This window comes from Ammospiza nelsoni, chromosome 3 (genome assembly GCF_027579445.1).
Source record: "Ammospiza nelsoni isolate bAmmNel1 chromosome 3, bAmmNel1.pri, whole genome shotgun sequence".
Lineage (NCBI taxonomy): Eukaryota > Metazoa > Chordata > Aves > Passeriformes > Passerellidae > Ammospiza > Ammospiza nelsoni.
Genome location: NC_080635.1, coordinates 45,928,978 through 45,945,922, shown reverse-complemented (window position 1 = coordinate 45,945,922; position 16,945 = coordinate 45,928,978). Strand labels below are relative to the sequence as shown.

Below are 16,945 nucleotides of genomic sequence, written 5' to 3'. Positions count from 1 at the left end.
GGGATCAGTGTCATCACAGCTGTCAGGACAGTTCTGGGAACAAGATTTGTTAGGTAACTTGTGCTCCCTCTCCTGGCTGGCTTTGCAGTAGCAGAACAAAAGTACTGTATATAGTCATGCAAAAAATGTAATTTGTTATATCTTGTTAAGAAAAAAGCCTGACAAGCAGTAATGGATTTAGAAAGAGGAAAAAAATCTGGAAGTTGGAAGGCATTTTCCTCAACAGTTTTTAAAGAAAGAAATAGTTTATACTTTAACTACTTCAGAGTATCCCTTTAATTTTTTCATTTTATATAATCCCAAAATGATGAGGCTCTCATACCGAACAGACCTAGTAGATTATTCAATTCATCCTACAGCCACAGCACGATTGCTGTCCATAATATATTTCCCAGTGATTGGTTCATCTACTTTAAAGCATCTGTAAGCTTCTTTCCCCTAAGAAACTACTTTACAGCTCTGCAAGATCTGTTTATAGTATTATACAGCAAAACATCATGTCACTGTATCACTCCAGTACCAAAACATGTCACAGTAATATGAGGGGGTGACAAAATGTAGCCCATGAAATAAATACATTGGAGTCATGCAGACGTGGACAACCTAGAGCAAGCAGCTTGCCATGTGATATATATATGACAGCTAAATGAGAGGCATCTCTGCACTGCACCCAGAAAGGAGCACCTTGCCCTTCTGCTCTCTTCTCATGGGTTTTAATAAATGGTATTTGTTATCTGTGTATTGTAAGAACTCCTGAAACTCAGCTGTTGGTCTATTTTCCAGAAGAAAAAGAAATATTTGAAAAGAGAAAGATTACAGAATTAAGAACAAACCAACATCAATATCCAAAGCACAGCACCTTCTGCAAGACATACTATTATTGAAAAAGGTCATCATCTACCTGTTTAATTATCCTTCAGACTGTGGTAACTTGTCTGGTAGGAATTAGGAAGTATACTGTTGACCTTGTAAATCTGCTTCCTGAAGGTCATGAATATTTCTGAGCTCTTGTCCACATTTACAATCATATTCTGCTGAAAGCATAACTATGACACTGCTCACTGCACCACTACACTGCATTCTCAACAACAGTGCACAACTCAGCACACAAAAGTCTTTAGTCAGTAAAAAATTCTTGGATGTTTAAAGCATAAGCACTCAGGACTGCAAAACTCCCAATTAATTGTCTTTCCAACTCCAAATGTGATCAGTTTCATAGGCACTTAAGCTTTTTAGTTTTAAATTCTGCAGACTCTTCTCTGCATGCCCATACCTGTCTTTGTCTTGATAAGGAAGAGCAGTTAAATATTCATCATATATACCCAAGCCCAGTCAAGATTTAGAGCAGAAGCATTTGCCTAAGACTCTTTCAGAGTATAACCTGGAAGTCAAAAGAGTGAGTATCAGAGTGTGTATCAGAGATTGATACACACCAACTGCTTAAAAAATATCTGAAAATTTAACTAGGGGTTACCATTCCAATAACGCTTTTATACAAAAAACTTGTCCTTGGCCATCAGAATGGATGTAGATATGTAAATCCTATTTGTCTAGACACACATCTTTGAGACTATGGAGTCAATCTTTTAAAACTCTTGAAAAATGTCTGATGTACCACTCAGTAATTAGAAGGCTAAGGGGTTTTAAACAAAACCTCTAGTTGCCATGAGTTTTCTCACACCAGACTATAAATTTTAATAAGTAAGCAGAGATTTAATTTTCATGTTAAAATTCATCATCCAGCAAGTAGAACATTTATTAGGAAGGGAGCCTAGGGAAGGCCAGAGTTCCCAGAGTTTCCCTCAGGAAACTATCTTAGGAGTCAGTAGATAAAATACAGGGAGCTGTTCAGCTAGTAGATCAGAGTCCTCTCCTTTTTCCCCTCTGATCTCTCCTGGTAAGGCTCAAAAATGTCTCCTCACAGGCCTACAACATTTTAGGTTCAACAGTGAGTTTAGTCTCTTTCCCTAAGAACATACTGAGAACATAAAACAGACTTCGCGATTCTTCTGAAGTGTTTACTTTTAGGTTATATCCCATACTAGATTTGTCTGATGAATGTTTTTTGGGGTTTTGGGGTGTTTTTTAAAACCCAAGGTGTGGCCTGGAGCAACTCCACTGCCTTTTGGGAACCACAATAAAACTAATGATTTATGGCTATCACATCACACTTTGTCAAATGCAAAACCTTCTATATCAACAGGCACACCAAAACATACATAAAGGCAGTTTATAATAAAAATATTGTGAAGATGTAAAGGAGACATTTTTTCATTGCCACCTACACATCTTTTATGTATTGTTCCCAAACCGGTAACACTGGGAAAATCTTAGACATCGCCATTTATATATGGCTTATATATATGACTTTCCTACCTAATACCTCACTAATTCAGAAAACATGCAATTTAACTACAAATTCACTTCAATAAATATGGCAAAATGATTTGTGGGTTTTTTTCAAAGATACAAAGGGTAGGTTAAACTGTCTTCGAAATCTAAGGAAATTTATTTGCTAGATGTGAGTCATAAGATTAGATTTTCCCAAAAGCTAGTTAGAAATATAATTAGCTAAGAGATGCATTTGATTCCAGAAACTTCTTAACTTTATCTTAACCAATAAATTCTGTTGCAAAACTAAATTTAATTTTGGGCTATATCAAGTTTCTATCCAAGTTGTAATCATTTCCCAACTTTCATTTGTTTCAAAGCTCCCAGCTGGCAAGGTCCTATATTGAAAATGATTGGCTTCTGGAAGAATAAAAAATATGGGAGACATGGTATAAATTCTTGAGTGCCTTCTTCTATATATCAGAAATATTTCTTTTGAACATTCAGTTTTTCATTCTAGAAATGAATTGTGCACTGACTCCATAAACACAGGATTGAAATATTGAGTTCAAATTAATCCCCTCCCCCTACCTGACAACAGAAAACCATCACTTCCAACACTTTTCATGATTCACGCTCCATCAGAAATGTTAACAGCACTTCAAAAGGCCACCTCTTACTTAAAGGTGCAGTATTAGGGAAAAAATTGATCCTGGGGAAAGCAGAGGAGTTGCACAAACACTGAATTATCTTCAGTGTTTTCCTAGTAGAGACTATACATATATTCCAGTCTGCAAACAGAAGAATTGACTCACTTTCTTTCTAGACCCAAATAGAGAACATAGATTTCCTAAACAGCTTACAGAGTAACACAACAACTTCATAGTAAGATACTATAATGAACAATACTGAAATGCAGATATGAAGCATATTTTGCCACATAAGCATACCTGCATGTGATAAGGTGAAGTGCTTAATATATAAAAACCCAGATTATTTTATTATTTTACACAAAAGTTCTGCAAATAAAATGAATCTTGGTCCTGTAGAGGAACAAAATTTGACATATGTGGCACTGAAATGTAAAACTCAAATTTTTGTCAAAAATAAGGAAAAAAAGTTATGTACCTACAAAACAGCTCTATCTCATTTTTGCAAAAATAATGACCTTTTATTCTCAGCACAAAACCATGAAAACTCTTTTTTTCTCCAGGGTAAATTGTCCTAAACTTTCACTCTGAAATGCTACCACACATTTATTAACACAAATGAAGAGACCTTTCTGTATATAAAATTCACAACCAATCACAAAAAGACTAGAAAATCTTAAGGGAAAACAGATGTATTGGAAATTAGGCTAAATTAGGCTCATGGTACACCCAATTGACTGGTTTTATGGTTTTTAAAGAAACCAAAGAACCTGAGTTTTCCTTTTAGCAATCCACTATATTTTATTCTTACTCTCCTCCCTTGTAACACATTGGGATAACTACCAAATAATATTCATATTCACTGGAGCAGAACAACTAAAGTAGGACTGGAACTTTGAGACTGACTTAACTATTCTCAGTTCAAGTCTTCTGCCAAAAATAAAACATATCAGCCAAATTATTACTAGAAGTTTACATTCTTATTTTCCTGGATAAACAAAATTATTCAATTCTCAGAACTGCAAACATTTAAATGATTCCCCTAGTGAAAGTCAATATTTACATATCCTAAAATACTGGAGCATGTTAGCTTCCTGCATGCAATTTTCTCACCCTGAGATTTAGATAGCATACAAGAATACACCACCAAGTTTTTTAATACTGCTTGTAAAAGAGTCTCATACTGCTATTTAGCAAGATTGCTTTAAATTATGTTGGGGTTTTTTTTTGGCTGACAAACTTGCATTCACTAGCTGTTTTTTTCCTGACTGTGTGTCACCATTACTTCCATTTGGCTGTGAAATATCTCAATAGATAAGCGCTGTTTTAAGTGTCTGAAGTTAGCACTTACCTGCTGGATGCCATATGTCCAGCCTTGCCTTATACGGTCCCTTGCCCACACATTGTGAGCATTCTCTGCTAGTTTATCCACCATAGCTTCTTGAGAGGGGGTCAGTTTGATAAAACTCAGATCCATGGGTGCTGGCTTGTATCCACTCAACAACTGATAGCTGTTGAATGAAAACAGAACTTGCAGTTATTTTTTTTTTCTTGCTGAAAAGTAAGAGAAACCACTAAAGAAAGAAATAACATCTATGCAACGTATCTATGTAAGTATCATATCTGCCTTTGAACATAAAGAATAATAATTTAAATTTGATTATTGATTTGGTTTTGATTTGATTCTGTTTCAAGCTAATTGCATCATGATAGGATGAAGTAACTGGTAATGAAAGCTATGCAAAATGGTCTAAACTAAAATTGTTCTTAAATTATTTTAGTAATGCCACATATTCAAAGTAGTAGATTAAGATGCTGTTTATCTAAATGCTTATATCAACAATATTATTTCTACCTCTGAGCAGATGACAATACTTATTAAATTCTATCTACTTCCTACTGAAACAAGAAAATAGATTCTTCCTGTTGCATAAAGGGATGCTAAGAGACAGAGCAGGTCAAATGGCTTACTCAAGACCAGTTTTGAAATCAACCTTAAAATGTTTTCATAATAATTCATACCTTAACTCTCCTTCAAATCACAGGAGCAAATGCCTAAATCTAAGCATGACTTCAGAAGAGAAAGACAGCTTCCTCACTTTTTAACACTCCTAGGAATGCTACTTTTATAAAGTTACTCCCTTCCCATTAATTATAGGAATCCCCTACTTTAATCTCCTACTTTACTTATGAGCAAACCTCCAATAGAGGACATAAAGCATTAAAGGTCTTTTCCAACTTAAGTGATTCTATTTCTCCTTCAGCATACAAAGCTATTTTGGTTGAAACAAAAGGAGTCTGTGGAAAACAAACAACAGCATTCTCTCATTGAAATTCTACACCCTGGGGTGTATAAAGAATGGCTAGCTTAAATAATTGCTCAATTATTTTCTACATAATTTTGTAATTTTCTTTATTTGTACTGACAGAAAAGAACCCATAAAATTAAACAGTATTTATCCCCATTTATAGCCTAAAGTAATCAAATACTTTACCAATCTTAATTAATTCTTTTCTGTAACAACCATTTTAAAACACAGTTAAACAAATTATTTGTTGAAAATAATAATTTAAAACAACCAGGTATTTAAGAGGGATCAGATCTATAAATAGGAGGTTGAATCTTCCTTTAAAATTACCACAATCAAAAGAAAAAGTTTAACCTAGAAAAAAAACAATTCAAGAACATCATTCCAAAATCAGCCCTCTACATAGTTCACAATCTGCAGGGTTCTATTACAGCAAGCCCCCACAGGAGTTCACTGCCCTCACAGTTTACCTCTCATCAGGTTTCTGTGAAGTCACTTTAGTGAGATGAGTAAAACAAGACAGTAACAGAAACAGTGAAACATATGGAATTAGCACACTTGTCAGGTTGGCAATTACTGTGCTCTTTCCAGTCACACTCCCCTGCACAACCTTTTAGGAATGCAGTCACAATGTGTTCCTTTCCTTTTTGCTAGTTTTTTCAATCCATTATATGTGAGGTATCAAAATTCTAACTTTGTATGTATGGTATGACTTCAGGTTCCTACAGTTATGATGGTTAACGAAATTAAAAAGTCTCAACATTATTTGACTTCTTATATTAGAAAGTATAATTTCTTCAGACTTGAGATTTGGCTCCAGTTTTTCAAAAGCAGGAAATTTAATTCACTTGAACAATCTTGCAAATGCACATATACTTCTGCCCAGGAAATTCAGAACAAAAATACAGAAGGCCCTAGATATCTTTTCTTCTTTGAGAAATATACAGTTATTTTGGGATACTGAAATAGAAAAACAGTTTGGGGGGGAACTTAAAATAATACCCTGCTTTTATTCACATTCATTCTGGCAAAGCCACCACATCAGGGATTCTGAAACTGCACTATCAATGGTATGTAAATCTGTGCAGTAGGGTAGACACCAAAGACTTGATGGTCCCGGTTCTTACAGCTACCTTGCAGCAAAGTATTACCTAGAAGCCTGCAGGGATCTTGCCAGAATGAGGCACAGGCTTTTGGCTCACAAAAGGAAGAAAGAAGATGTGCTTTAGTTAAACGTGCTGGAGGTTGTTACGCTGGCCTCAGGGACTGCACGTAACACAAAGGTATGGGTCAGTGAAGGATTGCAGTGAATAATGGAGATATGCAATACCAGAGGAACAGCAGTTTCTGCACACAACACATTCCTGTGAAGAGCAATGAGCTGCTACTGGTGGCAGGAACTCAGCAAGCAGCACTTACCATTGCTCTGAGTCATAGCCAAGGAAACTAAGTCACTGTCTTAAATTCAGGAATAACAGATCATGCAGAAGTTCTCTTCTAGTAAAACTGTGGCATTTACCTTTCTGACTTCTTACATATTATATAATCTTCCTTAATCCCCTGGGCTCAAGTGTATGTTGGGCAATAAGGCTGTCAGGCATAGGAAACTAAAGTTCCATTATCTCAGCTGTGTCCAAGATCCAAAGTTCTTTATTCCCAAACTCTCTGTGCATATACTGGTGCTAAGAAGCCAGGGCAACTTGGCTGGGCCATAGGAGCTGGTTTCAGAGCTGTGGTAGTGGAGGGCACTACACCATACCAGGCTAAGCCCCGTCCTACTAATGCTGATGCCAACATTCAAGACCACTTGGAAAAAAGTCAGGTGATTGTACCAGTTCTCTATACGTCAAGTCATGGCCATTTGAGAACTTTCAAAAGGGCCACCTTTAAATATCTGCAGCACTGTAAAATACATTGGCAAATTTACCGTAAAATTCTTTACAAAGCCTCTGTGATACACAAAATACATAAAGGAAATAAATAACTGTGAACGTCAGACACTGCAACATAGCAAAAAAAACCTTAAAATTTGTCTACACATTAGGTGACAAACACCTGGAAGAAAAATTGTAAATTATGGTATGTGAAAATTGCTGAAAATTCCTGAGAATTCATGCATGTACATGCAGGCCCAAGAACTAATAAAATTAAAAGTGTAAACATTGAATTGTTAAAATAAAATACACTTAATTCACACTGCCTAACAAGAAGACACACTGAACTTACTTCTTTGGAAGTTTCATTTTTTTCACTTTTTCTTCAGCACGTTCATCAGCAATTCCAACATGGCAGCCTAATGCAAGCAGGGTTCTAGGACACAGAAATCAGATAATAATTACTGATAATTTGATATTTAGAGTTCCTACTGTTTATAGGCACACTATAGTGCCTACAAATGGCACTATAAAACAAATGAGACCTATGGAAATTATTATAGTATAATATGGAAAGATCAAGATCAGCCTTTTTGTATATGTAATAAGCTTTCTGATAGTGTTAAGAAAATGCCACAAGATGTTCCAAAAATATGAGTAAGGTACTTCAAAGTGTAGTATCATATAGTATATTTAATCTATCAGCTATCAGTTTGAAGACTGCCCTTTGAATACTATTTCTGCTTTATATTCATAGTGCTTACATACTCACTCATACTGCTTCATACCCACATCTTTATGTTTTATTACTTATATCACAGCCATAAAAATAAAAAAAGGCATAAATATCACTTATCCTTACAATATGTCTTCATTCTAAAGAAGCCATTATTTAGAGATTTCAGTCAGATCTGGGTGTTTAGGACAACACACTTCTGAAGACAGAATTTACAGCAGAATGCATGATAAGCATTAGGCCAAAAGTGCCAACTTATTCAATGTAGACAGTGTCTTGTACCTACCATGATGCTTATACTACAGAGCCACTGAACCAGCCCATTGTGGCCTAAATCTGCAAAATTCAGGTCATTTCAGAAAACAAACACTATTTATATAAACTTAAAACAGGGTCAACAGTACTAATTTGGTTTCTGACTACTTCAGACTTCTTGCTTTCCTTATAGCCAGACTGCTTATGAGCACAAATTTTAAAATCTCATTTGTCTCCAGGATTTGTTCAGTAAATTGTTAATTATTTGTTCCTGTATCTATAGTCAATGTTGGCTTATAGTCTTTTTAAGTCTAGGTACATTGATAAAATATTGACATTGAAATTAATAGAAATCCTAGACAAAAGTCAGAGTCTTAACTTTGGAGTCAGATGAGAATTTTCTCAAAACCTGAGGGTGATAACTATATTTTTGAAAGAAACTGATTACAGAAGAAATCATAGGTGTAAATACCTTGGACTCCATTCCAAATTTTCCTGAAGTGGAAGAAAGGTGTCAAACAAGGTTTTTATTTGTTCTTGCCACTAGCTGAAATGATATTTTCTTGTTGAAGCATGCTTCAACTATATTTACTGCTCTTGAACTGACTTGGGGGGAAAGAGCATAAATACTCTTCTAACATTATTTCTTCTGGCAGATGAATTGTCTGTTTCAAGGAGATTCTTGCAGCATATTTTTAGTGCTAGCTACATGAAGTAAGTCCTACTCCTATGGACTGTGAACCCTGATTTAAAACTAGACAGTAAAGCCAGGAAATATCCAGTGGCCCCTTCCTGCAAAACACACTATCTGCTAAGAATACACCATGCAGCTAGATTTCACCTGGCATAAAGAGTACATGATTCCTATAAAGCTATCACCAGCATAAGTAGGAGAACATATCTAATAGTGAAATGCAGTACAGAGGAGCTAACCTCTGGAACCCCTAATTTTCCTGTAATGTAAGCCAGGAATTGTCTCTACCCAAACAAAACAAATTCAAATAAGACTGCCACAGGAGGATAAAATGACAGACTGTACTGGCAGAATCTGAAAAACCATTAAAGCTCTTCAAACCTAAGCAAGAAAATGAAAAGTGGCTGAATGTAGATCTCATCATCACAATGGTGGATGTAATTATTACACAAGACTGAGTAAACACACAGAAATGGGAAAGTCAGTCATAAAAAAATAAGCAATAACAAGCAGAAAAATATACAAGACCAAACTATAAAACATATATATAAGCACGTGCAGAAACAGTATGAGCAAGCATATTTTAATCCTATGACATTTTCAGAGGCAACTAATTCCTGCATCTTGACATTTCCTACAGTATGTAATTTTTATAGCTCATAAAAGTATTCAATCTTACTTAAAATAAATAAAGATCCCAGTATATGGAAAATAAATGTTGTATCAGATAATATGACTTAGATCTTCCTTGATTTCTAACTCTCTCATCTGGCAGCAAAACTGCCAACAAACCACAAAGGAAAACAGAATTACAGTCAGCATTATTCTCCATGTTTTTCAACTATTTCAAGTATACAATTTGATGCAAATCGTAACGAAAATTATTAGAAGTTTTAAAATAACATTTTCTTTCCTTTCCATCAAGATTGACAGCTAGTAGATTAGACACATCTAGTAAAGAAATAGTCAAGACAGGTCTTCAAATCATCATCTATGGATCACCTAGAACTGATTAGTTCACTGATTTTTCAAAATTTTCAAGCATGTAGAAACAAACTGAGCAAGAGGGTCCTAAATCCCTGCACAACAGATGTCTACGTGATAAATACAACTCAGTACTACAAAATTAGAACTTCATTTATCAGATAACAAGGACTAATCCAAGGAGGTAAGGAAGACTTAGTTCACAAGCATACACATTTTAAAACTCACTGAAGGACTGAGTGCTTTATATTTTGGATGTTATCCATTTAATGGAAAGACTTTTTCTCGAGTAAGCAATAAAATTAATTTTAAAAGAGTAATCCATAACTTGTATGCTTATAAAACAAAAACTTGGCAATTTTTTACAGGGTTAGATTAGAAAAGCACTGGATACTGAACCAATAATCATCTACAGACTCATTAAATTTGTTCAAGACTTAGTGGAACATCAGCAGTGTGCATTTAATTATGAGGGCATGATTTTTCTGCTGTTTGAGCCGTATTACATAGAGTATTCTAGGAAAATATCTAACCATAGTGGAAGCTAATGACATCATCTTTTGTAGTTTCATTAAAAAGGAATAATCTATTCTGAATCCTTAGCACATTGCTCTGCTGATGAGAAATGCTCAAAAACTTTCCTTTTAATTCTAATATCTACCCATAGAAAATTTGAACTTATTTTCTTGCTTCCAGTTCAATTTCTCTCTGAATGCTTTACCTCTAAATAATGGCAAGCTATCCCTCCAGAAACTGTTTAGCACTTAGTGTCATAAATACAACCCTAAGTACTCAGTTTTACACTGAGTAATTTATTTACTGTGGGAATGGTAGATCAGTAAATAGTGCAGAGAAGCTGGCCTAAAAATAAATTTGCAAGAAGTTCTAGAAGAGGTGTTCTACATAGCTTTCCACTATGAGGATATAAAGGCCTTTTCTTAGGACAGTATATTGCACTATCAGTTTAAATGGCAAGGATATTAATATAGGCCAATCTTCACAGAAAAGTAAAATCACATGCGGACATTCATCCTTTGTAATCTCTCTGAATAGTAAAAAGCAACTATATTCTAACAGGAAAAAAAAAAAAAAAAGAATAGATTAGAAGTATGGCTGACTGGAGAACCACATCTACCGTCAAGCATTTATCAGTTTGATCAGTATTTCTACACATTGGCTACATGCAATCCTACATATGGGAGAAATTACTTACACTAATAGATTTTTCAATTAATTCACAGCAAAGTAAGAACTCACAACTCCTTGACTGAAAAAGCTGAAGTGAGGAATTGTACCCTTGTAAACCACAAAACTAGATTACTTCAACAAACCCTTTAACGTCCCATTGAAATTTGCTAGCATTCCAACTGGAGAGCTTCCATGACATTCCATCTAACCACTCATCCACAAAGGGAGGGAATGCCTGCTGCTGTTTGTTCTGTGGCAACATGCACACTGACACAGAAATAGCAGCAAGGGGTCCTGAAGCAAAGTTCCTAATTTAAATATCTGCTGAGTGTCAAAGTGTGTTTTATCAATAAAGAAAATTTAAAGAATTAAACTAAATTGAATAAAATCAAAGAAGCAAAGATTTTTTTTTCAAACCTTGGATCTATTTCATCCTAGATGAAAACTCTCTGAATTTTCATTTCACAATCAGCATTACAACAATAATTCTAAAAAGACTATCAAAGTCATTTTCAGTGCCAAACACATAAATCATTAATGTATCTTACTCCCTCATTTGCATATTATTACCCTCTCCTACACATCAAATTTTAATTCGCGTATCAATTTATAATTCTGGAAACTCTAACTATAAATTTCAAAAGTTCTAGAAACTTACTTCAGTGTTTCAAGTGACATTTGCAAGTTATAATTTCTTTCCTGCTCCGGCAATTTGGAGAACTCCACTAAGCATGGGTGTTGTCTTTTGTTGTCGTCTCTAACCTGAGAAAAAAGAAAAAAAATAACATGCCTTAACATGCCACAAAAACTAAAAGAAATTTAAAACCCGTCAATCCACAAGGTACTTAAAGCTGATCCTGTTAGAAGTACTCAAACTGGATGACACCTCGAAACAGAAAGTATTCTGTATTCTCAGAGCATAGTGTTCAACAAGGTACAATTTGCATTTGAAAATAAACTTCCGATTTGCATATCTCAAGTGGCATAAATGCAAATTTGGGCACGCTATTATACAGATGTTCACAGGAAATATGCAAAGTTCAAGAACAGTGCAATCTATATTGTTTTAACATACAGCCATAAAATACCATCTCATCTTCAACCCCATGTTTCAAAACTTCTACATCCAGTTTGTATAAATATGTTGATACAGATAGTACTGAAATCCTTACCCAATGAAAATAACAATGTAAAAGAAATCTTCCCTATATCTTACTTCTGAAAATGTTTGTTTCTAAGTTATTTCTAGTACATAGAAGCAGAATATGTCTGTTAGGAAGACACATATGAGTGTAACGTGAATTCACCTTTAGTGTAGTGATAGGAGAGCCATACAGACTGTAATTTACAAAATCCTACATTTTATAAACATGCAAGTATGATCAGAAACATTTTTGACCTCCTCTATTTTACAAAGGTTTAATCTAACACTAGGCATAACCTAGACAGGCAGCCTCGGAGGCTGTGATAACCAAGCACTCTATAGCTCATCTACTTAGCATCATAGCTAGAGTTTAGCCAAAAACATCTACAAAGGCTTGATAAAATACATTAGTTTGAAAATATTAACTAAAAGACCCCAATGCAATTGTTAACATCTGCCCAGTAACATCTTAGTGTCAATCTTATAAGGACCACAAGTTCACCATTTATACTGACCTTTAATTGTTCAAAGTGGAAGTTATTAAAAAATAACATTATTGATTTTTGATCAATCAGATAATTCTGCTGGAAAACTGAATGCTAACAGTTGAAGTTAAAAAGCCTAATTGTTATAATTTTTCAAAATTTATATTTACACTATTACTTAATCTAGTTTATTCAATGTCATGAAAAAAATCACATTTCTCTATAACATTGCTGAGTAATGTAGTTTTTGCATTTTCATCCAAGCACATAATTTTGAAATCAAACAGCAGTCATTTATTTATGTTTTGGACTGAAAAATCTTTACAGTCTCCAGGGGGTATTTATCTTGATTTGATAGGATTAATGTACTTTGGACAGACAACACAGGCAATTCAACTGCCAAACACTTAAAAAATTCAATAGACGGTAAAATGAGAAATGTCTTTTACTAGCAGTGAAAATGTTTATTTACGGATCCCTAAGATCTTTGGTAATCCGTATATTAAAAAATTGAGTATAGTCTCTGAGTTTAGATCCGTGTACAGCTAATTTAAGTCTTGGATGTCAGGTATTTTCCTCAGAAATCCAAATTATTTTATTTCCCCTAGTGACACTATTTCTGTCCTACAACTACAATGTATGATAATTCTATCGTATAGCTAACATATTTTGTGGGTGACCTTGTAGTTTCCTGGGGTATTTTTTATGAGAACAAAATAAAAATCTACTGCCTTGAAAACAAATTACATTAGTGGCAGAACTCATCCATCAATTCATAATTTTTGTGGCTGGTTTTAAATGTGCAGTGACATTGAACAGAAACAAAAATATGCAGATGCATCTGATTATTTCAATAGCACACATATTCAGAGTTAAATTATTTTTCTACATTAACTTGCTATTTTACTTTGTTACATGCATAGAATGCAGTAGTAATAGGACATGCAATAGTGGGTATCAGTTTGGTGATACAGCATACAGATCTGATGATGCAGACGTAGGAGAAATATAAAAGGCTACAGCAGAAATTTTTGATAATCTGGAGGATCATTTTAAAAGACTGTCTATTAGCCTTTAAACTTTTAGATGGTGAAAAAACACCACTAGCTACTACATACAATGCATCTTGCTCTGAAGTAAAAAGACAAAATCTAATATTAGAGGACTTGTATGCATCTGACCGAGCTAATTTCTGTGCCATGCCTTCCCCCGCTACTTAGTAACTGCAGTGCATGAATTCAGATTACTAGAATTGGCAACAGTGGCCTAAATGCAGCCCATACAAAACTGGGAGGAGCTGTTGACACCTTGGAGGGTAGGGAGGCCCTGCAGAGAGACCTGGACAAATTACAGGCCTGGGAAATCACCAACCCCATGAAATTCAACAAGGGAAAGTGCCGGATTATACACTTGGGGTGGGGCAACCCTGGATGTATGGACAGACCAGGGAATGAGACACTGGAAAGCAGTGCCAGGGAAAGGGACCTAGAAGTCCTGTTGACAGCAAGCTGCAGATGAATCAGCTGGAGATGAATCAGCGCCCTGGCAGGCAGGAGGGCCAACCCTGACCTGGGGGGCATCAGGCACAGCATCACCAGCCGGGCAAGGGAGGGGACTGTCCCCTCTGCTCTGCACTGAGGTGGTCTCACCTCGAGTGCCAGAGTCAGCTGTGGGTGCCACAACCCACAGACAGTCATGACACTGTTAAAGAGTGTCCAAAAGAAGGCAATGAAGATATTGAAGGGCCTTGAGGGGAAGGCGTTTGAGGAGCAGCTGAGGTCACTTGGTCTGTTCAGCCTGGAGGAGACTGAGGGGAGATTTTATTGTAGTAACAGCTTCCTCAGGAGGGGAAGCAGGGAGGCAGACACTGATCTCTTCTCTGTAGTGTCATTGACAGAACCCATAGGAATGGCCTGAGCCTAAACCTCAGCGGGGGTTTAGGTGGGATATTAGGAAAAGGCTCTTCACCCAGAAGGTGGTTGGGCACGGGGACAGGCTCCTCAGGGAAGTGGTCACAGTGCCAAGCCTGAGAGACCTAAAGAAGTGTTTGGACAACACTCTTGGACACAGGGTGGGACTCTGGGTAATGGTGCTGTGCAGGGTCAGGAGCTGGACTTGATGATCGTTGTGGATCCCTTCCAACTCTGGGTATTCTATGAAACTGATAAAATCATTTGTGAGGAACCAGTATGACTAAGGAATCAACCTCCAGAAAATTATCAGCATATGCTCTATCAGGATCCCAAAGACAGTGCATCCTACCACAATGCATTAAAGCAAGATAATTTAAAATATTCAACACCTATTTTCATTTTGAACATAACTAACTTTATCACTTGGTACTTATCATAAATGGTTTAAATAGTGTTCAACTGTACAATTAGACTCTCAATATGTAATGGTACACTAAGAGTTCCTGCAGATTGCTGCACAGCTGGTATGATTACACCACAATTAAAATGTTTTGACACAATAATTTAACTGAGGTTTTGCATTTGGTTTGGTGGGGAAATTAACTACAATAAAATCTAGAGATCTTCTCTGGTAATCATATATTTTTAAGTATACTGCTGTATGCTAAACCAAATAAATACCTATGCCCAGTTATCTTAAATGTGTAATGTTAACTCCTCAAAAGCCCAAAAGCTTTTTAGTAACAAAAATAGAATACATACGTGTTTTTACACTTATATTTAGTACATACAGCATGTTTCTATATATTCTTCACAGCAATATTTCTTCATAAAGCAGCATTTGGGAAACAAATAGTGAGCATAATAACATGATCATTTTTTACTGATGAAATGTTGAAAGAAATTTTTTTTCATACTCCATGAAAAGTAGGAAAGAGATAAGAGAATAGTTACATACAGACATGAAACTGAAGAAATAGAGAAAAGGAAAGCAAAAATCAAATTTAATTGAATTTTCTATAGGCAATACTTATTTGGAACTTTGAAAGAGTAATGTCAGCACATGTAAAGAGAACCAAGAATAACTGTTTTCATTGGCCTATTCCATCAGTCAGTCGAACATCTTGGTCCAAGAACAAATAGGAGGTGAAAAATTCACTATGTGCTTTCTGTGCTGACAGTTAGACTGAAAATTTCAGCACCAAATTGCCACAGACATCTTTTATGAAAAATCCTTTCCTTAGGATTTTTCCTCCTGAGAAGCGGAGAGGCCTCAGGAACAAAATGCAAACAATGGTTATCTGCTGCTGTGGAATGCAACAGGTGCATCTGTGATTGGCCCAAGCCAATGGCCAATCACAGCCCAGCAGGCTCAGACAGAGAGTCCAAGCCACAAACCTTTGTTATCATTCTTTGCTATTCTATTCTTAGCTAGCCTTCTGAGAAAATCCTTTCTTTTATTCTTTTAGTATAGTTTTAATGTAATATATATCATAAAAAATTAAATCAAGCCTTCTGAAACATGGAGTCAAATCCTCATCTTTTCCCTCAACCTGAGACCCCTGTGAACACAGCCACACCAAATTCCTTTAATACCAGAATGTTTGTTCAGAAATGCCCAAGTGCCATTGGTTTGCACATGCTTTTGGTAGGATAGTGTTTAAAACCTTACTAATTTTGGGGGCAATGATGAAAAATGCAGTTCCATTAATACATTGAAACCAATGTACTAAATCAAACAATGCAATTAACAGAAAATCAAGTTGGAAGGTACATACTGGTCCATACTGCCAACCAAGTTCAATCTTATTCATAACCCAAAGTTCATGGATGTTCTCTGCTAATTTTTCTCTAATCCTTTCCAGGTGAGGAGGCAAAACAATCTAAATAGAGAAGAGATAAGAGAGGAAGAGCTATTACAAATAAGTTGCTTGACATGCCATCCCAACTTTCATAACAGACAAACTTCATACAAACTAGATCTCAATAAATCTCAAGGAAAAAACAAGTTTGGGACAAGGTACAAATTCAACCAAATGAAGTAAAATAGGCATGTAATATGTGAGTGTTTAAAAAGGAAAATGCCATCTTTCCATTGCCATACCTGGCTAGTATCTACAGGAACTGGAGTGAAAGCTGCTTGTGAGAGAGAGACAGTGGGACCCAACAGGTCTCTTGTGTAGCTACGATCTTGTTTGTACTCTCGGCTGTTCTCCACTTTCAGCTTCTCTTTTGGTAGTACAGCTTCAAAGCATGGAGCATATCCAGGTGGAGGAAGGAACTTGAACTCTCCATGGCGCCCTCCAAGCAAGAAACGAACCCTGTAAACATCCGAATTACTTTAGATAACCAAGACACTTCTGGTGGAAAGCCTAATCAGTC

General features: G+C 35.8%; 1 protein-coding gene across 3 annotated transcripts in view; it reads right to left on the bottom strand.

The window, feature by feature from the left end:
* The window catches only part of RYR2 (ryanodine receptor 2), a 379,644-nt gene that overhangs the window by 151,606 nt on the left and 211,093 nt on the right, over positions 1-16,945 (bottom strand). For all 3 annotated transcript variants that reach the window (XM_059468881.1, XM_059468880.1, XM_059468882.1), the window contains exons 21-25: positions 16,668-16,884; positions 16,342-16,446; positions 11,680-11,783; positions 7,517-7,600; positions 4,333-4,492 (exon numbers count right to left, since the gene is read on the bottom strand). In XM_059468881.1, coding sequence (XP_059324864.1) covers positions 4,333-4,492; positions 7,517-7,600; positions 11,680-11,783; positions 16,342-16,446; positions 16,668-16,884 — 670 coding nt within the window. The remainder of the gene's footprint in view (positions 1-4,332; positions 4,493-7,516; positions 7,601-11,679; positions 11,784-16,341; positions 16,447-16,667; positions 16,885-16,945) is intronic.